The sequence below is a fragment of the Patagioenas fasciata genome, chromosome 8 (assembly GCF_037038585.1).
Source record: "Patagioenas fasciata isolate bPatFas1 chromosome 8, bPatFas1.hap1, whole genome shotgun sequence".
Lineage (NCBI taxonomy): Eukaryota > Metazoa > Chordata > Aves > Columbiformes > Columbidae > Patagioenas > Patagioenas fasciata.
Genome location: NC_092527.1, coordinates 24,548,699 through 24,572,659, shown reverse-complemented (window position 1 = coordinate 24,572,659; position 23,961 = coordinate 24,548,699). Strand labels below are relative to the sequence as shown.

The 23,961-nt window shown below is 40.8% G+C and overlaps 2 protein-coding genes across 3 annotated transcripts in view; one reads left to right on the top strand and one right to left on the bottom strand.

Annotated features, from left to right (window-relative positions):
• The window catches only part of WDFY4 (WDFY family member 4), a 138,380-nt gene that overhangs the window by 90,638 nt on the left and 23,781 nt on the right, over positions 1-23,961 (top strand). For both annotated transcript variants that reach the window (XM_065843261.2, XM_071811951.1), the window contains exons 46-51: positions 2,309-2,394; positions 3,845-3,907; positions 16,850-16,892; positions 17,693-17,812; positions 18,363-18,480; positions 19,178-19,287. In XM_065843261.2, the coding sequence (XP_065699333.1) occupies positions 2,309-2,394; positions 3,845-3,907; positions 16,850-16,892; positions 17,693-17,812; positions 18,363-18,480; positions 19,178-19,287 (540 nt within the window). The remainder of the gene's footprint in view (positions 1-2,308; positions 2,395-3,844; positions 3,908-16,849; positions 16,893-17,692; positions 17,813-18,362; positions 18,481-19,177; positions 19,288-23,961) is intronic.
• On the bottom strand, positions 5,613-12,186 carry LRRC18 (leucine rich repeat containing 18). The gene is made up of 2 exons (XM_071811952.1): positions 11,953-12,186; positions 5,613-7,571 (listed from the first exon to the last, which is right to left on the bottom strand). The coding sequence occupies exon 2, from the start codon at positions 7,534-7,536 to the stop codon at positions 6,754-6,756; it is 783 nt and encodes a 260-aa protein (XP_071668053.1). The 5' UTR covers positions 7,537-7,571; positions 11,953-12,186; the 3' UTR covers positions 5,613-6,753.

The window sequence follows — 23,961 nt, the reverse complement described above, 5'->3', positions numbered from 1 at the left end:
CCCATAATTGTTTCATTAGCCTTTGGTAATACAAACTCCTTCCTACATCCACCAGAGTGGAGAGGTTGGCTCATTAGTTGTTAGGCTAACGATGTTCTTCACAGTTTATCTCAATGTTTTTGAAAACAAGACTTGAAGTCAATTACCTGTGTTTCGGTGGAAGCTCCCAGTAAGTGTCTGACTTTCAGTAATAGTCAGCTCCCACAGACTCCAGTAGTTTTGGACTTAATGGGTTATGAGTGTGTGTAACATGCTCACCCTGAGACTCTTGGAATAACTTTCAGGTTTTGCCTGTGAGTCAATACATGAATCGTAAGTCGGAGCAGAGGATTTGAATCTTCTGTGCCTTTAGCTGCACTGCTGAGAAACTACACATTACCAGTGGCCTGGTACTCTTTTAGTTTTGTCTGGTTTAGATGAGCCTGTGATGAGAATCACAGAGGAGTTGTAGCTAGTACTTCTTGCACCAGAGCCTCTGCTTGCTCTAGAGGGTTTTGATACAGTCTAAAGACTAATGCACAGATTTAATTTGACAAAAATATGGAGTTTTGAAGCAGTCATAACTGATTACCTGTTATTTTTAATCCAATTTTGGAAGGTTGAGATTCAACAAAGAATTAAAATATAATTCAGAAAACTCAAAACTTGGAGAAAATGAGGCTGATAATGGTCTTATATTGTAGTATGGCACTCATCCATGTCTCAACCCTGTTTTATTTTATATTTAACTATCCATGCAAAATGGACAATTTGAGTAGGTGAGACTTGCTTCAGGGTGTAGCATATCTCAGTGGTTAGGTCACTCTCCGAGCATGTATAAGAATGTTAAGTCTTGTTCTGAGTAACTGTATGAAGCTTACTTTCTTACATCACTGATGAGCAACCTGAACAACAGAACTGTCACCTCCTCTTCTGTTTTGTGAGTAGCATCGAATGTGCCAGTGGGATCTTGCTGCCTTCTCATGTATTCACGTCTGTGTATGCATGAATTTTTTAAAAGATTGAAATGGAAATGTTTTGTGTGTCCCAAAGTGAGAAACTAAGATGAGTAAAAACAGTCTTTGAACGGGAATGGGGTTTGTTGGTGTGAGGTATTTTGTGTGTTTTTCTTTGTTGTTTGTTTTTGATGTTTTGGTGGGTTTTGTTTGTTTGTTTTGGGGTTTTGTTTGTTTGGTTTTGGGTGGGGGGCAGAGGGATGGTGTTTATTTTTGTTCAGTTAATGAACTGAAAACTCAGGTATCTGTATCAGGCTCTCAAACTCTTGCACTGGGACTCCAGTGAAAAAACCTTGCAGAAAAAGAAGAAAACTAATTCCCAGTGGAACAGGTGGATCAGCTGTTTACGCAGCTACTGTGCCTTAGAGAGCTGATGATCTGTTCATGCATGTAGCCTGGCTCAGAGCACAGCACAGTGAAACCACATGGCCCGATTTTGTAATGGCGACACTTGAGCAGCCGTGGTTTGGAAAGCCGAGCTTCAGAACGAATGCTGCAAGCTGTTTATTGTCATAGCTGCTCTCATATTACCGTTCTGCTTTATACTTCATTTGTGAATCATGGATCAGGCAGTTGCCATTGTGATGTTTTTCTAGGTTTGTATTGCACCTGCCACATTTGGATTGTAACTCATGTCTGGGTTCCTAGACACTACACGTTATTTATAGTTTTACTTGACTGACTTCGCGGAAAAAAGGACCGCTCACTGAGTAAATAATAGAATTATATGCAAATACCCAACATAACAATGTGTGGAGACCTTGTGGAAAAAGGGGGTGAAGTTTTCAAATTTGAATATTTAAAGCTGCAGTGAGAAAGGTCATAAATTCCCATTCCTCCTTTGCTGCTTCTAGTCAGGAGAAATTATTTCAGAATTTCTATTGAGTTCAGTATTCATTTAGAAAGCAGTATGATTGCTTTTTAAAAGAAACTCTTATTTAGCATCTTGTTTTCATATTATCTTTTTAGCCTAATTAGAAGTTAATGCTACTAGTGTTTGTTAATCACATTGAGATTTCAAGATATAAAAGCTTCAGAAGCAGCAGGAGGAGGTAGGTGATGGAACCAATATCTGGAGTTTGGTTTTGCTTCAGAGAAGCATTTGAACTCCTAGTGAATCCCATAAGACCATTCCTACAATTTGAAACACTGGGAATATTAGGCATATTATGCTACATTTATTCACGTTCTATACAAAGTTAAAGCCTTTTTCTTTTTTATAAAGCCTGAAATATTGGTCAGACCACGATGGATTCTGCAATGCTAGGCTTTGCTCTGCAGCACTTCACGCTGTAAATTATTTACCTTTCCAGGAGATCGCCTTGGAAATATTCCTCAAAAATGGTTACTCCAGATTTCTTGTCTTCCATGACAGTGACCGAAATAAGATATATAAGAGGTAAGCACCACTTCATAAAAACCTGTGAACACCCAGGTGACATTCCTGGTCTATCACCCCTATTTATCCTCTGCTTCAGATGTCTACCTTTTGCTGCCCCAAGGGCTTTTTCTTCAGTTGTGGCTCCTTGGTCTTTGAAAGACTATACTTAGCAAAGCTATGAAATTTTCCTTTTGCTGACCCGTGAATTCTTCAGAGCATTATATAGCCATTGATTTATGAAGGGAGCTAATGCACATGTAGGATTCTTCTAGCACCCCGTGGCGTGTTGTATGTCCCTGCATCTCAATGAAGTGCAATTGTAGCTGTGCTGCTTCCTCTCTCTGAGATGAGAGCTGCCTCCATCTCTCCTCACAGTACTGGGTGAAAGAAGGTTTCCTGATGCTTTCTTTCAATACATGAAGTGTCATTAGATCATTTAGGAATAAAATATTTTTCTTACTCTGATTCTGACTTTGTATCTTTGGTATGGAGTTAACATTTAACAGTGGAGGTTTTGTTTAAAAAAGATTTTTCCTTGTGTGCTTTTCTTGTTTGACAGAACTTTAATGTAAGACTATGAAGTGATTAATTTGGACTTTGTTTTCTTGCACTTTTTTTCCTACTGCAGTTCTGGCTGTTATATCAGGTTTACTTTCACTGTCCTTTGCACAGGGTAAATACTTCAATACATAGTACTTCCTGTTGTAAATTCTGCAGCCTGGACTGAGGATTGGTATTGTTCGTTTCTAAACAGTCATAGCAGTTCCTTCTGCCCCTGAAATATCTGAACAGGTTCTCATGGAGTATTGCTTAAAAAGTCAATGCAGATTTATCTATTCTTTTCTAAAGTGGCTGCATAGTGTAGCTACTTCGAATCACCAGGTTCTGCCCCAGAGCCAGCTGCTATGTTTAGCCCTGTCTTTGCTGTCTCTGACGAACACCTCCTGGGGAATCTTGCAGAGGCAGTTCCAAGATAAAGTTTTGATTCTCAGTTGCCTGTATTGCCCCTCAGCTGAAGGTCACCCAACCTACATATTTCAAGGTTTTACTACATCTGACATCATAAACCCCCAGTGAAAGTAAAAATAGAAATGGCTGAGATATGGGTTGGTATTCCTTTTTGCCATTTTTGCTAGATAAATGTCTGAATTGGTTCTCATACTCTGGCTTTAACTAATAGTGCCTTAAACCACCTGATCAGAAATCCATAGCCATATATATCAATTTGAGAACCTGTTTGGGAAAGAAACTGCTTTTATCCAGCCCGTAGGCAACTCCGTAATATTAAATACATGCTTTTACTGAGTTGTCTTGCAGCTTTTTCCTAGGTTAGAGTCTCAGTGAAATGCTGTGGCATCCTCCAGGAAGAAAGTTTCTGTCAGGACTTGATATACATTATATATATATATGTAATGTTTACAGATAGCCATTTAAATAATTATAATGTGACCTTTCATTTCTCCTATAGATTTTGCTCTTTCCAACCTGCTTTGAAGTCAAAGGGGATAACAGAAGAGTCCCTGAATATAAGGTAAAACATAGGAAACATCAGATAACTGTAGATAACAAGTGCAATTTTGTGAATAAGTTGCACCTGAAAAAAAGAATCTAGAAACTTACCTATTTGTACTCCTGGTTTTAAAGATTCAAAGACTTCCCCAAAACTCGGAAAAGCATTCTAGTGTACAGTATCCACAGTATGATGACATGAAGAATGTGTTGAGTACCTGACCATGCATAGTTGATTAATAATTATTACCTCCTTAATATGACTTGGTAGACTACACAGATGGTTAGTGTGGGAAAGAGACAGTCAGTGAGGTGAGGTTAGAGCTAATCCATAATGCTTCTGCATAATGGCCTCTTTATTGTGTGGTTAGGGCAGACAGCAATGGATGTTTTGGCGTGTTACAGTAGCTGTGCACTGAAGATTCCAACTTGTCCCTCAGATTTACTACTACAGGAAAAGAAAAATGTTTTCTCCTAGTGGGAGATGATTGTCAGCATGTTCCATGCTGACCTTGAGTTACTTGCATACCTGTAACTCTTCTCAATTTGGGTATCCAAGGAACACAACCCTAAGTGCCTAATTGGTCTCCTCTGAAATGATTGCCTGGAGACTGGAATACTGTTGAGACCTGAGGGGCAGATAGTCCCTATGAGTTGCTGTGGCCTGTGTCAGCTGTACTCCTTTTTAATGTTCATTCTTCCTCTTGTAGACCATTAACCATCTTGTAAGTGAACATTTCCATCCCCGAGTACCAGCCAGCAGCTTGCAAAAAGTATCAGTGTAGTGTGCAACCAGCTCTGGCTAGAGCATAATCTATGCTAGTGGTGATGGGTGGCTCTAAGGAGCGTGATGTGTGTTCTGTGTGGAGAAACCAGTAACTCACCCCAGCATTTCCTTTCCCTGTGCTTGCTGGGTACTCAACAGGTGAGTATGTCTTGACATAAGATGCACTATGGCTACAGGAACTTAGGGCTTTAGCTGGGCTTATGATTATTGTGAGAAACACTTCACTCATGTTTGACCTTGGAGATGGAAGCAGGCTGTATGTCTAGGTGTAGAGTAGCCTGTCCTGAATCCCATAATGCTCTGCCTTTTTTTTTTTTTTCTGTTTTTTAAAAATTCCATTGGCTGAGAGAGGACCCTGTGCACCTTATTCACTCTGAGAATGTAACAGGTTTTTGGCATAGCTTTATTGGCCCATGTTATGGCATGAGCTAAAATAAAAGAAACATAAAATAGTGCCACTGCCTAAATAATGATCCCGGAAAAGAAGTAGTGCTTAAGTGGAAAGTTAGAGAAAATGAACCCAGTGGGCATGCTTCCCTTTATCAAGCTCCAGTCTGGGAACATAAGGACTGAGGACTTCAATTTACTTTTTCCTCTTTTGAATAGTGGAACCACTTCTGAGTTAGAAAAATGCAAGAGCGGTGCAAGGGTTTTTTTCCCCATCTAGGGGGAAATGCCCATCTTCCATAACATCCCAGCTTTTCCTGACCTACCTGGGACAGGGAGGCAGGCCAGACTAAGCTGTTTGACCTGACACATTATTTATAATTGCACAGCTGAAAGAATAAATTACTAGTTTGATGTATCATATGACGTTGAGGTAGTACCATCTCTGGGAAACCCCATATCAGTTTTTCCACCTAGTTCATAGGAATAATACATAGGAGTCGTGACTCACACTCTACTTTAGCCATTTAAAAAATGATACTGGACAACTGGGTTCTTTGCCCCGGCACTTTATTTTTCATTTAAATATACTTAAATATTTGCTGTCACCATATGTTACTACAGCCGCAGCCATCATGTCTTCTCATGTCATGCTTGGCTACATTTATAATCTGCTTATTGCTTGTGCCTGTATATTGCTGTTTGCAGGCTGTCAGTACTCTCTGCCCTAGGAATGTGATTTGAGCAAGTGAATGTGTGTGCTCAGGTGCACATGTGAACAGAAAGCTCACCAGACCTGATTTCATCAATTTACCGGCTAATTCTTAGATCGTGAAAGAGGGTGACTTTTTTAGTAACTGCCTAAGTGATATGCCCAGGATATTTAAAAAGAGCAATCTTTTCCCTACTCCTCCTCCCTTCTGTACCTCCTTGGAGGGAAACTCAGATGCAGATGAAACACAGTGAGCATAGGTAGTGGTGCTGACTGTGTCATGCAAGTTAGAGATCACTGCACCCAGGTATAGCACCCAAAATCCCAGAGAACTTGCTTGTGCAGAGTCTGGTCCCTTGACGGCAAACAGGATCACTGGTTGTTTAGCTCTAAACATTGTGTTTACACTGCTTAGTTACTTGTGAGCATATCATTTGTGTTGTCTGCCTCTGCTGAACTGGAATGGGCTTATAGTTCCTACACTGATAGTGCCTGTCTGAGGTTCTCTGAGGGGCTGGTGTCAGCCACCCACAGCAGAAGGTTCCCAGGCCTCTTCTTTTTCCTCCAAATGGTGTTTAGTGGCGCTAGTTTGACTGTGTCTCATTCTGTGAAAATGAAAAGGACTAATGTTTGGCTCTCAGTGGTGGGAGTGGAGTTACTAGTAAAACCTGTATTTTTGAAGATTCCTTCACTGGACACATGCACGCAAGAAACAAACACACACCACAAAGCCCACCAAAAAACATGGAGAATGTGTAGGACCAAGACCAGATGGAAATAGTCCTTTCTTTCCCAAATGCACCCTTTCCCAAATATATGTCTGGTCTAGCTGTTTTGGATTTTGTTTTAGAGACCAAACAGATCTGCCACTTCTAAAACAGAGTAGATATTTAAAAGAGAAGAACTGCAGAAAGGATGTCTGTGTTTTATTAGCTTGGGCTGGACTTCATGGGACATGGTCTATGGAATGCCTTGACAGATTTCAGAGATCTTTGTCTCTTAATCTCCATTCTTCTTGGTTATCCTTTGCAGAGGAATTGGGTGTAAGGAGTAAAGGGAAACTCAGCTTCTTTGAGGGGCTGGGTGTCACGTTTGTTAACTTGTTCATGTTGTGTCTCTCATCCTGACATGTCTGCAGGCAGGAATAGCACAGGTCTTTCTCTTGTACTAAGTAAAGTGTCTTTATGCGTTTGATGGAGTCAGCAGGCTCTTCTTCCTTTGTTGAATCTGGGAAAGGGTTTCTATTTGCATTCAGTTTCTTGAGGTTGGGGAGGTTTTTCACACTGTTTGGGATGGTGGTCAAGGCATTGTCAAAGAGACCCAACTCTTTAAGGTCCTTCAGGGCCCCAAGACTGGTGGGAATACTGTCAAGACTGTTCAAGCCAAGATTGAGAATACGCAGGTTCTTGAGAAGGTTTAATGCTCTTGGCAGTGTTTTGGTTGTAAGCTTGTTGTTGCTTATATTCAGGTAGTAAAGGTTCTGAAGTGTACCTATTGCCTCAGGCAGATCCTCAAGCTGATTACTATGCAGGTCCAGCCAGCGCAGTTTCTGGAACTGCTCAATGCTGCTAGGAATCTTTTTTATCATGTTTCTGCTCAAATCAAGTTCCTCCACATCATTCAGTTTCAAAATGCACTTGGGGAAGGTGGTGATGCCCATCTTGCTTAAGTCAAGACGGCGTCCTCCTTCAGCAGATATCCGCATGGATTTTTTGGCAATTTTCAAGGTGATCTTCTTTCCTTTTGGACCTTTACCCTTGGCCATCCTTTCCACTGAGAGACAGAGACACACACCAGACCCTGTGGATAAAATAAGGGGACTCCAGTAAAACTGTTGAAACCAGCGTCTGTTACTTCCCAATTCATAACAAAGTAATCAGTTAAAAATGAACATGTGAGCACTGGACTCTTCAGAGGCCTTTTTAAGATCAGGACTTTTCAACCCTGGAACTGCAAGTCTGAAAGTTCTTCCTGAAAGTATTTGGGGTAGGTGAAATTCTAACAATTTACAATATTATTATATTGCATTGTAACACCTATCTGGCATTACAAGATGAGATTACAAGTGGGAGAAATATGCTGTCTTTCATCCCTAGGTACTGATTTGAGCTCACCATGTAATGTAACTGAATGAAATGTGTTGCTATCTACCAGCCATTTGAGGACCTGAGCAAAATGTATTGTGAGACTCAATCCAGTCCTTGGGGACTGCACTAAAAGAAGCTATCCGAAACTGTGCTTATTCTACCAGACCAACAGGTTGCCTTCTTTACAGGCCTGGCATATGTTGACAGCTTGATTAAACATCTTGTTTAATGGACCTGAGATTTGCGCTCTGGACACTGCTGAAAGATCAAATATTTAAAGCAAATTATTAAAAGTCTTGTTTTAACCAGGGTCTTGGGAACATAGTGGGCTCCCAGATGTGCTGTGACTATTTGCAGTTCACACATCACCCGCAGGGCAGACTGCAACAGGGGATCTGCGTCAGTGCTGCTTACTGGCACGGTAAACCACGCCTTGCTAAGTGTCTCCTGTGCTTTCAGGCAGAGACTATGGATGATCTAGCCTTGTCTCTCCATCTATGTTGTGGATTAGATGGCCTCCCACTGTGAAGGTGTCCTGTCCTGAAAAAATGCATGTAGGTGTTCTGGTCAGACTTTTGACTCATGCTGATGCTCATCATGTGCTACGTGGTTCACTGTAGTCTCAGGTTTGGTGAACTGTCTCTCTAATCAAAGGCCATCAAATACAGCTGCTAATTATGGCTAGTTACAAAGGAAATAGGCTGATTCTCTGGAAATGGATGACAATGTCCCTCTCAGTCATAGCACAGAGAGGAGCATGGGTTACAGCTGACTGATCTCAGGATGGTCAGGGCACTCTGGCATTTAATTGCGAAGAGGCAAATTGTAACTCTGAATTATTATTTGGGACAAAATATGGATTTGTCTACAATACAGTTATTAGAAAGGCTTCATTACAAACCCCTCAGGCTTTTTGTCTACTCATTAATCATGTGCAAATACATGAAGGGGAAGCTCAGGCTATAACTAAGGCTTTTCAGCTCCTTTTCAGTTACATGCCGTATCCAAAAATAATGCAAAAGCAAGAGGGATGTCTGCCAGTTATCACTTACCCTCCTGGGATCTCTGTAATGAGGAAAATGCTTCAGAAAATCCTGGAAGCAGCATAGTGGGGTCAATCTTGCCCCAGGGTACATTCCAAAATGAAGTCTTTGTTATTTTATATAAAAAATATTTAATACAGTTATTAATAAATCTTTCTGAGTCTGTCACTCTCATGTTTCCATCTCTCACCAGTACTTACAGGGCCATGTTACCATTACATCTGAATACCTCCCCCTCTTTCCTGTATTTAACCTTACAGTGTCTCAAGGGCGATATCAATGCTATTCTTTCCATAGTGTAGACTGGTAACTGAAGCAAAGTACTCTAGAGGGGAAAATCAAGCACTTTTTCCACCTTTGTTGATATTAGCTTAAATAATTTGCCCAGGAGTGGGTATGAACTTCTGGAGGTCAAAATAATGTTTTGATTTGTTTTAATTATGTTTCAGTCATTTTAAGGATTTGATGAAATGTTCTTGTTGGCAATTCTCTGAAGATAAAGTTCATCTGCATGAGAAATGCCCTACTGCAGATAGGGGACACCCTAAGTCCCTTTCTGGTGCACAGAGGATGATAACTATGCTTCAGAAAAAGATCTGTGAGGCAGCTCCCTTGCATTTTGCAGGTTAGAGAGAGACGTTCTGCCTCCTGTGGTTGATGTGAACCTGGTGACTTTTGGGTCTGACTTTGTCTGAATTTTGTGTTGGATGAGTTGACCAAAACATACAATGCATTTTGATCAGTGAAGCTTTTCAGCCAAGTATGCCTTTAAAAAAAAATGAAAGGGGAGTCTCTAGGAAAAAATACTTTTTTCTTTTTTTTTTTCTAAATTCAAAATTATATATTTTTAAAACACTTTTAAAAACATGTTTAAAACTCTCAGAAACATGTTGTTCAGTTTCTAGTAACTTTTTTCCATTATTTTTCATTTAAAAACCAATGGAGCAACATCGATCCAAACCAGTTTCCTTTCTTAAAACCAGCAGCTAACCAACAAGTCAGCCTGTTCCGCCGGGGTCTGTGGGTGCCGGTTCCCGGGGCCGGGGTCCCTCCGTGCTGTGCGGCCCCGGGGGCACTAGAGGGAGCCGGTGTCGAAGGTTGGGCGCTGGAGGCTTGTCGGGAGCCTTGGAACACTTCAACTTTTGAGGTTTGGTACTTCTCTGTCAATAACCCTTGCCAGCTTGTTACATAGTTTAACCCTGGACCTTTCAGATTTTTCAAAAAGTCCGAACAAAACCAGATCAGTGTCATTTTCCTGAAGACAGATCCCTTTGTATAATGCACTGGATAATGCCCACCTGAAGGTAGGGCCATGTCTCCTTTAGTCAGGTTTTCTTTAAATCCTGCTGTGGACTTCTCACACACACTGATCAGGAAAAAGTGAGTCCCTAGGGGGTGCTCCTGCTTTCCAAGTGCTATTTCCTTCGTGTTAAAAGTTAGAGCCATGTTTTAAATTTGCAAAGGGGTGATTTACAATCCCAGAGATAGGGATTAGCGTAAGAGTTCTGCAGAAACACTGCAGTGCACCAAACAGCTTGAAGGGGATGAATAACTCTCGTCTCTGCATGTTTGTAAACTAATAATCTGTGTTTCACAGGGCTGTAGCTGGAGATAATGGAGCTTACTTAGCCATGTATCATTTTCTTTAGCTCTGCATAAGAGGGCTCCAGTTCTGTAGCCATTGATACTGAAAATTCAGGAATAACAGAAGCCCTCCTTGCTGTAAATGTTAATTATGCCTGTTCGCAGTGCTTCTCCCAGGATAGCAGAGGGAGAGGTGCATGTGTTGCCCTGCTACCTAAGAAATGACAATGACGAGAGAGAACTCTTTACTGATTTTCTCTAAACCCTCATCCCACTGCTAGATTCACCCTCTGAGTTGCTGGCAGGCCTTTGCCCAAGGGTGGAGGTGTTGCATTCCTATGTGATAAGGTCTAGCTAAAGAGGAGCTTGACTAGAAAACTCTTTCCCTTTTTATCCACACTTGGTAAAATCTTTGGTCTGGAGCTGCCAGACCTTTAGGAGTGTTTCATAGGCCCAGAGCTTTGAGGCTGACTTGATACAGAAATAAATAGAAAATGTGTGTCAAGGGCATTGTGCTGTATGTGGTGCTTTCTGTTGCTGGGAGCTGCAGGAAGGGAAGACCTTGAGCATCAGTATTAGGAATATCAGTGTCTCTCTGAGGCAAGGAAGGATTGGAGATTACTCTTTATCTGCACTTAAGCAGTCGTACATGGCACAGTCATGACCCATTGTGTCTTAGGCCTGCCCCAAGAAAGGGATCTGATCTCAGAGGAATACATATTTAGACCTTGATGATGCAGTCTCTTCCACCTGAACCTTTCTTCTTCATTTCTCTGCATAGGGCTGGCAGAAGCAGAACATGCCTTCTGCCTGTGACACTGGGTGTTTCAGGACTTCCTTCTCTGTGGTGCTGCCTGTTCTTTTCCTCCCATAGGCTGCAGCTTCCTAATTTGCTGCACCCAACCATCTTGATCCCATCTTGAACTAGTCTGTAAGAAAAGTTTCCTCTGTCTTTCCTCCTGGAAGTCTACTTATCACAGAGCAGACTTGCCAAGTCCAGCGAAGCTATGTGTGCCTACACCTCTCTGGGGACAGGATGGCAGTGAGGTGACATACTGTAATTCACCCATACGATAACTCTATGGAAATACTTTCATATACCTCTTAAAAACAGTGTTTGTATAGTAAATGATTTTGCATGAAGCCAAGCAGTTCTAGTTAGGGAAATTTTTATTTCTCTGCTTACAAGCCTGTTACCACTTCTTTGTTGTTGGATACAACCTGTTGTGGAAGACAGATATTGTAAATACAGTCTCTTGCTAACAGGCAGGTTTAGATTAAATCCTGCTGTGAGCAAATAGATAGAGGTTTCCTCATTAATCTTCTTGCTTTTCTAGATCACTTCATATCTCCTGTGCTATCACGCGGTGCAAGGTTATTTGTAAAACCAAGGCCCACCAAGAACAAACAAGAACATTGGTTCATCTTAAGAATTCTGCCAGACTGCCCCCCTTCATAAGCTCTTACCAGCAAGCAGCTAGGAAGACTTAAAGACGAGGTACAGATGTCACAAGCTGCTTGATTTTTTCAGTAGTGTGGGATGAGCCTTCACAGTCTGTTACTGTGCAGTTGTCCTCCGTCTACTCTTCTTTGAGTAATGAAATTTGTTTTTCAGTCTGTAAATAAACCTGTGAGAAGGGAGCACAGGACAATTTTCTTTTCACAGTCCTGCAAATTCTGAATTGTGCTTCCTTGACGGAAAATGGCAGCCCTTCAAGAAAGTTGTGTGAGCGTACAGAGGGGGAGGAGGAGTGACAAAAAGGACCTCCCCAGCTCCACAGTCTCTATTCAATTCTCCTTTCACAGTCTGTGAAACTTCTGTTTCCAAGCAACAGCAGTGCTAGGTCTTTGGAGATCATTAGCATAAGGTTTGGTCCCAGCATGCAAGTTAAAGCTGGAGGGAAGAGAACTGAACTGGATGCAATGCCTGGAAATGTTAGATTTCAAATTATATAGAAAGAAAAAGCATCTGGACCTGGTTAGAAGCTGTTCCTCAGCTTCTAATGTTGCCTTAACTGTCCATTTTAGTCATTTGGCTATTTTTTTTAACTTGTCTGTAACACTGCGAGATACTTTTATGCGTGTGTTAAAACTTACGACATTTGTGATACCATCCTTACTATGTGCTAGATCAGATAGATATGAACACAGGAGGGAAGGCTCAGTCAGCGGTGCAGCAGAGAGGATATCCAGTTTATATTCATCTATCTCTGACCTCTTGAAAGTACAACTGGTACAACAATTTCCCTTTGTAGCATGAGAATTTACTTAAATTTGTCTCTGTGACTGGGATTACTAAACTCAAACCTTCAGTAACATTTTGCAATAATTTCATAATAGTATTTAGAAAAAAAAAAAAAAGGACATTGGAGGAGAAATAGCTGTGTGTTTTGTGGCAGGTTTGTTCACAGGAGATGCAACACTGAGGTCCCTCTTGCTGATAGTGGGTCTTGGATATTACTGTTATAAAGAAGTTGATAAGGTTGGTGTGTTTGTCTGATTCCAGGGCTGGAGATTGCATTTTGCTCACCTCAAAAAATTAATTAAATTTACTTGATGTTTTGCTTCTACACCTGAAGTGTGCTTGAGTGCTGCATTCTGCAGTGGAAATGTTATCCTTTTATCTGGTTTAAGCCTGTGAATACACACGCTGCAAACAGTGCTCTGTAAATGAGGGAGATTCCTTTCTTCCTCCCTGGTCCCTTCAAGACATCCTATTTGAGGAGCCTTGCTTTAACATTATACTTATTTGTGAATTTTGCATAATATCTCTATTATTTGAGTATGGAGTGAGAATGCCCAGAAGGCAGACTGGTACAATCAAAAAAGGAGGACCCTGTACCTTTTTTTCTAAAGTAATCTAACCTAACACTTTCAGAGATTTGAGAGAGAGTTAACTGTTTCACAGGGAAAGCTGATATTGCTTTTAACTTCTTTTGTCTTTTAGTAGCAGGACTTGGACCTAGATTGTAGTTTACCAAGAAGGGAATTTTCCTCACAGTATTTTTGGTAATTTCAAAGATTCTTTCAGAAAAGTGGTTTTAAGAGAGCCTTGGCACTGTTTTTGTAGACTTTAGAAGTCTGGGGCATGGAAGACAGAAAATGAAAGCAGCTTTGTGAAGTCTAAGAACTTAATTAAGTTTATTGGAATTTTAGTATTAATTTCAGTGGGGAAAAAGTCTTATCCTTCGAGATTATCTCAACTGCAATGAATCTCGAAATGGGTTGAGTTCTACCTGTCTATAGAAAATGGAGAGCAGTGGCTTTCACAAGAGTGAGATCATAGTCTTATGTTAATGGAAGAGAGATTAATAAATAACTTATGGATAGTGTAGGCAAAGGTGGATCATTAGTACACATCATGATTAGATTCTGCCATGGCTAGCGCCATACAAATATCTTATAGATTTAGACATAGACAGATACGTAGGTACTTCTCCTGACTTCATAGAACTTCACTGCCTCTTGAAGTTTGGTTATTTACATTTATAAAGCACTTCTGTTTCTTTTTAAAACCAGCCTTTGATTATTTGTTTATTAATGCACTTACTAGGGTTGGATAGCTGCAGTTGATCTGCTTTGAGCTGTTGCTGAGCTGGCTGGGGTGGTGTTGGCTGGAGGAATGCTAGTTGATTACCAAGAAGAAGGGAGGAATAGGCTTGAGCTGCCTGTAGTGTGATTCATGTTCTGAACCTTTGTGAGTTAACAAGGAAGAACGCAGAATTCCAGATCTCAGGGGACTTGGAGGAAGCATCTTGCCTGGTCCCCTGAGACCCAGAAGGATGACTCTTACAGGGGAGTGACAACTTCTCCTGACTTCATAGAACTTGCATGTTTTCATGACATGTTGAATCCTTCATCCTCTGAGTTATAAAGCAACTTCCAAAGACAGCAGAGAGAAGATTGTTTTGACCCTTGCAGAGTCCTTATTAGCTGTTTAGGGCTCGTGACAAGCAGAGCGAGAGTTCTGCTAGAGGATCATTGCACCCATAAGTCAACACATGTATATTTGTGTAACACATTCACAAACTGGGCCAGTTTAGTCCTGTGTACAGTATTTTAGTTCCCTTATAATGCTCCCACTTGAAAATGTTGGAGGAGATATAGATTAAACAGGTTTGAACATTAAATAATCTTTTGCTTTCTATTTCAGCCATAAACCCAAAATAAACCTGGGCAGTTTTAGTGAGTCTGTCTGCCCCTGTGGAAAGCGAAGAACCTAATCTGATTCCTCTGTGAAAAACACCCTAATCCAACCACACTTCAAACAATGCTAGGAGGACTGATCCTGTTCCATCCCTTTGAGATACTCTCTCCAAGTTGCAAATATCTGTTGGAGACATTAAAAAGGCCCATGAGGCAAAGCCGTGTGAAATCTACAGGCAGTGTTGGAGGGTTGAATTGTAAAGGATAAGTGCTCATGGTATTTGTTTTCTACTTTGGAATTGTTCCATTCATGAGTTAAGTGTGGCTCAAATGGGAGGTGCAAAACTACCATAACTCTAGTCAATGGACTTTCTTCTGATTTACATTGTGTAAATCAGACCATCTTATAATGTATTAATTTTTACAAATAGTGAAGAACCAATTTTCCCATATGTCTGTTTTTTTATAAATATAGCCTCTCATTGTTAGATTTCATATGCTTAGCAGCAGAACTAAACTAAGTTTAGGAGTTGTAGACCATGAGCTGGAACTGGTCCTGGGTTTCATATTTTTCCTTGAAACAAATAGTTACTTAGGCTGTGCAAAATTCTTCACTTTTCTATGAACAGAGTTCCTAAGCAAGGAATAAAATACTGTGTGTTTTTCCTTTATGTGCACTATTAATTGGTCCAGGAGTGAATAGGCAGTAAAATAATGATCCATAATCATGAAAGGTAGTTTAAAAGAAATTACTGCCAAGATTGCAATACTGCAATATTGCAAATACTGCAAATTCAATGAAAATGTAATGGTCATAGTATATTCTAGTGTTTGATTTGGATCTCTGAAGATGGTTTAAGCCTAGCTTTACGAAATTCTGGTGTGATCCAATGTAGAGCACAAGGTTTAAAATAGCAGCTAGTTATTCCTGTAGCAGTTTTGCAACCTATGGTTGAACTGATTTCCTTACACTTCGGGAAGTCAGTATCCCGTTTCTGAGCTGGCACCTTAGGATTAGCTTGAAGTTGTACACTCAACGGGAAAAACGTCTCCTACCACCAGTTATATCATGTGTCAGTAACCCTGTTTACTTTGCCAGATCAAAAGTTTCTCTAATGCAGAATCTGTCACTTGTCTGTGTGGTCTCTAGGAACTGACAAGAGGAAGTCCATGGCCTTCAGATAGTTACACACCTTCTAGTTTAGTGTAGTTGAAATATTACTGTGTTATTTTGCTTAGCACCTTTAACCCTTTCACACTTTCAAGTGAATTCCGCTGTTTAGAATCTTCCTTGAGTTGTTTTGTTTTTTGTCTAAAGTTTTAGTAAAAAGTTACATTTTGAGAACAAAGTAGAGAAACTGTATTTACTCGATTGCATTAAAAAATTATAAACATGGCAAGTCACTTTTTAAGGACTACATTAGTTTCAAAGTGCTTTATGTAAAAAGAAGATCTGTGATATGGAGACCGAGACACCTCTGGTTTCAAGATATTATTTTCAGAATGCTTCAGAAAAGCGTGAGCCTTTGAGAACAAGGCTTAAGAATAGAAACAGCCAGCCTTAATGGTACCTGCCACTAGCACTCCAGCTCTGCGGTGGGATGAGACCAGGAGCACAGACTGATCAGCAGTGTGGCTTGGCTTGGAACAGCTGAGGAGGTTGCTGTCCCCAGCTGTCCATCTGCCTCTGCTGCCAGAGCATCTTCTCTGCCTGTGAGTCAGCTTCTCAATTCTTGCAGTTTACCATGTGGCATCACCATCACAATTTGCAGAGATATCTTAAGGCAAACAGAACCCATCCTTAGCACCACCACCATACTTCCTTCTTTTTTCTTTATTAAATATCATAGTTCACACAGCACTTCTTTCAGGACCAGACTGGCAATTATCCTGGGGCAAGTCAGCATGTCATAGGGAGAATGACTGACAGTGATAAACTTATCAGCTATCTGAAGATAGACCACCCTGGTTGATAAGACAGACCCTTCCTTCCTAATAAAAGCAGTAGTGAAATTTGTATTGTGCAGCACTAACCTAATCAATGACACTCCTTTTGAATTTTTTAATTACTTAGTCAATGATGAAACTTCAATATTCTTCCACTCTTGGTGTTCTCTCATTTCTGTGGGATGAGAGCCAGGGGCACAGATGTGAATGTTTTAACTTTCTCTTACTGTTCTGAAGCAGTCTATTTCAGTTGAATATTTATTCCGTACAGGAAGCACTCAGGAGGGGAAAAGACAATGCTTCAAAAGTGGCAGGTAAGCTGAGTAGTGGCTGCACATGGTTAAGCAAAGAATTTCAGCACTTGTCTGTGTGTCTGTTTACAGATATTTGTGTGTGTGTGTGTGTGTACTTCAAGGCCTAAAGTGTTCTTTCCCTGCTGGAGGTGAGGCTATTGGCAAGAAGAGCAGAGTATTTACATTTGGTTATTGCAGAAGTTTTGCTCCTCCTGCTATGAAACATATGGTGCTACTGTTTGGTGGAGCAAGTGTGATTTTATGTACTTTTTAAAACTGAGACCAAAGAGAGCCACCTAGTTGAATGATTATTCGTGGATCATCTGCACAATTAAATTGGTGCATCTCGTCTTTTCCCAGATGTTTTGCTGAGCTGAGAGATTACTTTACCGTACCCCTGATCTTGTTGACCCAAGACACATTGGAGAAATCTATACCTTCTTATTTATATGTAGCACTTTGTGCAGCCTTTTCTGTACAGGCAGTTGTCCAGGATTTTGCAATATACAGATTGTATGCATCACTTTTACATCAGGGAAAAAATGCTCTGTTATGCAAATACAGCATAAAAGCAATGGATGATTATAGACAAATGCAAATGGCCTGTCTGAAGAAGAGCCAGAAACAAGACTCTGATTCTCCAGAATGGATCGTTGTATAAGAGATTGTGCTGATCTGAATGGCAATCAGCAATTGATTACACTATTTATAATTCTTATCCTGGTGCACCTGGGAACCACAGCGCTCTGAGCGTGCCTTTGAGGCATTGTTTTCAGAGGTAGAGTTAGGAGATTTTAATGTTTGTTTCCTTTTCCTGGCAGAAGAGGGAGATCAGCAACTTTGATTACCTCATGTACCTGAACACATTGGCTGGCCGCAGCTACAATGATTACATGCAGTATCCTGTGTTTCCATGGGTCCTCGCTGACTATCACTCCGAGGTCAGTGCTAGCTGTGTTATTCTGTATTTTCTATGATAGCAACCATACAAAGGTTTGTTGAATGATGCCATTGAAGCAGAGGGGTATAGACCCAAGGGTTCAAAATTTGAACTGTATTGATTCTTTATAAATTAGCCTATCTTCAAATCAGCATACTTAGGATCACATTTTGCCTCAGAGAGTTGGATGAAGGTCTGTTGAATACATATGTAGTTAAGGGCAAGCTGCATCAGCACAGCAGGGACAGGCTTCTGTGGCCCCTGACAAGGAGATTTGGACAAAAAAGCCTTGAGAGCAATTTGCAACCTGCCATGTCCTTTATTTGTGAAGTTCCTTGTCCATGCTATCCTTTCTGTGGCATATGCTGCCACACTCTTTACAAGGCCCATCCCAGTTCTGGAGATGGGTGTTTTGGTACTGAGTCTGTGGACTTCTTGTATAGGTGAAACTTCCAACACAGCCTTGCTGCCATCCAGTGTCACTGAGTTAGTCATGATGTCTAAGACTCAGGGATCTAAACATCCACATCTTTTCTGGTTTTGTTTTTCAGACTCTCAACCTTACTAATCCTCATACATTTCGGGACTTGTCAAAGCCCATGGGAGCACAGACTATGGAGAGGAAACGCAAGTTCATCCAGCGCTACAATGAGGTGGAGAAGAGTGAGGGTGAGTGTTTTAGGAGAGTGACGAACAGCAGAGGCTTGAGTCCCCTCAGGCTTTTGGGGATGCTGGTGGATCCCTTAGAAAAGGTCACCCAAACACTTTCCAGAGCTGTGGCTAAGGGAGGCACCATATGAAAGAGACCCTCTTCCTTCTGCATACAAACTAGTTGAGGATTCAAAGAGAAGTGACTCCTGCAAGCACTGCCTTACATGCCTTGCACTGCTGCATTCTGTTGGGCAGGAAGAGATGCTACAGAAAAAGAGCAATGTTCCCTGGAAAAAGACTGCTCTGTTACCTAAGGTGCGAGCGTTAGTCTCGTCTGTTAGCTAAGTTGCATGTAGAGGACTGCTGCACACGGCCTAGCTAACAGCTACTGTAAGAGAAGAAAACAGGATGTTGAGGTGGCTGACCTCTGGAAATCAAGAACTTTTTTGGTACTAATGGAGAAGGGGATGGTCTGGAAAGTTAAAGGACTTACTCTTCAGCAAATGAAACATAGAAGGCAAAAAAAGAACATACAGAGGTGGCAGTAACTGTGCACATTCAATACAAATATGCAAGGTGTGCTTTTGCTCACAGATCCTTGGATGTATCTGCTTTAAAGACCTGGTCCCTGTTCAGTTGTGCTGTAGTAATAAGTTATCGCAGGCTTGAAATGGTGATATCTTCCACTGAAATCTGATTTGTGTCCAATTTCCAGGAGACCTGTCAGCCCAGTGTCATTACTGTACTCACTATTCGTCAGCAATTATAGTGGCATCTTACCTGGTCCGATTGGAGCCATTTACCCAGACCTTCTGTTCCCTGCAGGTAAGGGGCAAGATAGCATCCCTCCTACGCCTTGTCATGAACTGTGTAGCACATTATAGTGGCTGTTTAATGAAGGAGGATTAATTCTTTTGATATTCTCTGTATACTCTGTGGACTCTGGGCTTAGTGAAGGCTCAGTGCTGTGCCTGTTCAATTAAGTGAAAATATCTCAATAGGAGCATGACTGCCTGTTGACCTTGTTCTGTTTTCAGAGAGAGAAGGAATATTTCATTGTGGTCCTGTGAGGCTTTTTTGAGAGCTGTGGCATGTAAACACCTAGAAAATGTTTTACTGCCTGTCTGAACATAATTTTCTGATTTTGAGGCAGATGAGACTTTCATGGTAGGTATTCTAAGCCGAAGTGCCCATACAGAAATGTGGCTACAGGCAAGCACTTGGAGCTGCCTAGAAGTGGCATAAAAAGCATTCCTGGGCCAGATGAGGACACACAGATTCTGGTGGGTGGAGAATGATAGGGATGATGGGATCAGCTCTCTGAAGGAGAAATGGAATGAGACTACCTCCAGTGCTCCAGAATGAATATTTTTTTCTTTTTTTTAGGTTGTTCTGAACTTGGCACTGGTTTATGGTGCCAAAAGCACTTGCCATGGAATTGAATTTCATGGCAACTGAACTCTGTGCTTACCTCTTCCAGCCGGTCAGCGTACAGGGGCCCTAAATTTCCTGATGGACCTCTTCAGCAGGCAGTTGGTGACACACAAGCATAGACATTTGGGCTGTGCCAGACAGTTGTTACCATTATTTCTGTAATACATTTTGTGTTATAGCAGGGTCTACCTGGAGGACAGATCCTCAAAGTGCATTTTTAAGAAGCGTCTTGCTGAAATCTGCCTATCCTTATGGAGCAATGTGAGGGAGACAGCAAGGCCAGAATATTCCAGTCAGATTGTTGTACATGCAGTGATGGCTGGCCATGCCTTCTGCAGCTTTCCAAGTGCTTCGCTGTTGTGTTGGTCTTTTTTCTTTTTTAAATGAACTAATACAAATAAAGTGCTGTGCTAATTAAGTAATAAGCCGTATGATATTGGCTGTTACCAGCAGTAGCTGATGGGTTACTGAACCACCTGAGGCAATGGTTACCATCGCACCCTGTGAGCCATATGTTAGCTGCAGTCATGAATGACTATGGAGCAGTTATTTCTTGTTGTAAACAACAAAGGCTGCTGTTGTCTCACTGGCGCACTTTTCATGCGTAACAAGTTCCCAGTCTGAGTAAGTGCTTTGTGACTGTGTTTGTGTGTGGTTAGCAATTAACCATTTTTGTGGGGATAGTTATCTTCAAAGGCTGCTGAGATCTGAAACACTCAAAATTTTGTCTGGATGTGTATCCACTGAAACCATTGAACTTCTTCCATAGCCATTCCTTTGCTTTTATGTTGCTGCATGTTTAGCTGAGCTCATCACTGTCATTTCACCCAGGTGATTGGTCCTACAGTGGCTTAGGAATTGTGAACTGTGAGATGCAGTCAGGCAAACAGCAGACTTGACAACTTTATGAACAAGTCAAGAACAGGTTGAAAAAGGAGTACTCTCAAACTCAAGACCCTGGAAATATGCTGAGTTGGGAGCTGTGAAAGCTTCTCAGCATCTTAAAAAGTAGAAAAGCTATGCTTATAACTGCAACCTGACAGTCTGAATGCATGGGACAAGGAAATGAAACGTGTGCCCGCCCCTTCTGAAAAATTGATCTTGGCATACCATACTGCGTCTCAAGTCAAATAATTGATTTACACCTTACCACAGAAGAAGGTAGGGAGGAAGCATTGCCTCTAGTAAGAGAACTGTACAGGAGTTTACAGAACTTTAGTATTTCACATTTTATTTAAGTGTATTGAGAACTGACTCTGGAGAAAAGTGTGTATGTGCTTTGCATGTTGTACTGGAATGGAAGAAAAACTGCCTCATCAGACGGGTGTTGGATGGTGTTTCCATTTCACCTTAGTCAAGTACCTCATAGAATTCCTTTCAGAAATTGGTCTCCGCACCACAAAATAGCAGCAAAAGTTTCTGTGTTTAATGTCTTCATCAGAAAGGCACTCTAAGACCCTGTGCCTTTGATAGTTGGTGACACTTGCTTTTGATTCAACTCAGATTTAACTCACTTTTATTCTTATCCCACTGTTGCACTTCAGTTAGCAAGCTGATATTTCCTGGCATTTACCTCTCAAAGGTACTTACAGACAATAAGGTTCCTTCTCTTAATTTTGTCACCAACTCTTGAACAGTCATTTATGCACTATTTATGCAGGTGTTTACTTCTCAAATTCTCTGGGCATGTGGTAAGTCTTTACTCCCTTGTAAGCACCCCTTAGAAACACTTTGAGGTCTTTGGGTTTAAAGTACCACCGAGAATCAATGATATTTAATTTTATAAATATGGGAAATTCTAACCTCTCTAGAGATTACTTTCACTGGTTGCTTTGTGTATACCCTGCTGAACTGTAGTTTTAAAAAGCATGTTTTCCCAGTATTCCTGATGACAATGTAAGACCTCTACTGAGGAAAGAAAACAGAGACTTACTATATCTTGCTATAGGAAAACCACAAGAGTTTGATGACTTGCAATCTAAATGCATAAAGCAATTCTTGATTCTCTTTTTCCCTTTCAGTGCAGTTTTTGCATTCATAGAGAGAGAAAACTCATTAATTCTGATATAAATATATGCAAATAAATTTATTAATATAGGAAATGGGAAAATCAGTTATTGCTTCCTTTATAAATAATACAGGCTTAAGTTTTAAAGATATTACTTTTCCCTAAAATGAATTAGACAGCCAGGGAAAAAATCACATTTTTTTGTGGTGGTAATATCTTTAACCAGATTTGTCGCGCTAACAGCATTTCCTATGTATATATTATTTTTATTTAATACAGGTAATCTTTTTATTACAAATCATATTGTTTCTCAGGAGATTACCATCAGCTCTCATAAAAGCTGCAAAAAAAGATGAAAAAGCATCAATCACCACCAGACACAGCACGCTGTGTGCAGATTAAATATACAAAGCCCTTTAATATGCTTCAATGAGATACTTGTTAGCTGTTGATTTATTTATAGTCCTTCTTCTACTCTGTTTTAATTTCAGTTTGAATTTGACTCCAAGGGTCCCTGCCTAATAATGATCAAGAACAAGCTGACCTTGTGCATCAGATTAACTCCAGCCAGGCTTACACATGTGATCAGACGCTTTTTCGCTCAGTCCCTTGTGTGGGTGTGGGAAGGCTTCACAATTGTCAGTGGTATAAAGAGGAAGGACATAAAATAAGAGGAAGCAGAACCGTGCTGTCATTTAGAGATGAGACTGGACCAAAAACCTAGTCAAAATTCACCTCAGGGGAAACAGCGATAGGGTCTTTCCAACTGGAATATGTATTGGCTTTTGGTGGGAGTCTATATCAAAAGACAAACAAGGAGGTTTGCCTTCAGAACTTAGGGTTTATTGACTTCTGTGTTTTGATCACTTACCCATGAGGGTAGTTTCTCCCTAACAAAAGATACGACAAAAGTTATTTCTTGACTTGCAGTTCCCAGACTTAGCAGAGTTTGTAGATCTGAAGGGGTTGTATTGTAAGTGTGCAGGTACTTGGGGGGGATCGAAAAGACAGTGGTTCATACCATCAGAAACCAATATGGGAACTGCTGCTCAGGATTCATCTGGTCCATACGAGTGTGATACCATCCTTACTGCATGAGGATGCTTAGATGTTATTTTCCTATTTAATAGATTGCCAGTCAAAGCTTCAGCTGACTGTTATTGTGCAGAAGGACAGCATCCTCCTCATCTGGCAGTCTACAGGTAGAGAGAAAAATAATCAAAACCTATCAAGAGACAGAACCTGACTGCATCTCCTGTTCATTAACAGATTGACTTTTGCACCACCTCTGGGTTTTAGTGTCTTTGTTCTGCAATCCTGTCGGCTTGTTCTTTTTGCCTAGTGAAGCAGTTTTGAGGATTGAATGGTTGAGGATGAGTAATTATTCCTACATTTTCACTGCAGTACAGAACTGTTTAAAGATACTTGTTCTATCTGACAATCTCTCTTGAATCCTGACAGTGGGATGGTGTGTCATGTCCCATGACATATAACCAAACTGATTAACCCCAAAGAGAAATACCTATATTAGCCTGGAAGCATGCTGCAGCAGGGCAGCTATACTGCTGCCAGTACTCGAACTAGGTATTGAGAAGCAATTTGGTTCTGTCACTTTATACAGTTAAAAAGTTGGCTTTCTTCTGAAACAGCTTGTTTGTTCTGACAAACTCATTCAGATGATCTCCAATACCTGATTTCTATTTGATTATTTCCATTCTTGTAGAAATTTTATGTTAAAAAAAAAATCCTTTCATGCTCAAGGTAGGGACTTGTATGTAAAGGTGAACCTGTATTTTCACAAATTCATTCAGTATCTGAAATCCCATTAGAAAATCCTGTAGGAACTAAGGTTCCAATATAAGGAATAGACCATTCGTTCAGTGAGTGATTTGGTTTGGTCTTTTTTTTTTCCTTTCTTTCTTCTTGAGGCCATAGCTCATAATCATGTCCTAAGCTATTAAGGCTGCTTTTGTCTAGTGTTTGACTCTCATTAAGCTAAACATGTTAGAATGCTCTCAGGATGTGAGGTAGTTTGTTTCTCCTCCCTTACACACCAG

Excerpts from the sequence above, each read along its gene's own strand:
- LRRC18 (XM_071811952.1), bottom strand. The coding sequence starts at position 7,536 with ATGGCCAAGGGTAAAGGTCCAAAAGGAAAGAAGATCACCTTGAAAATT.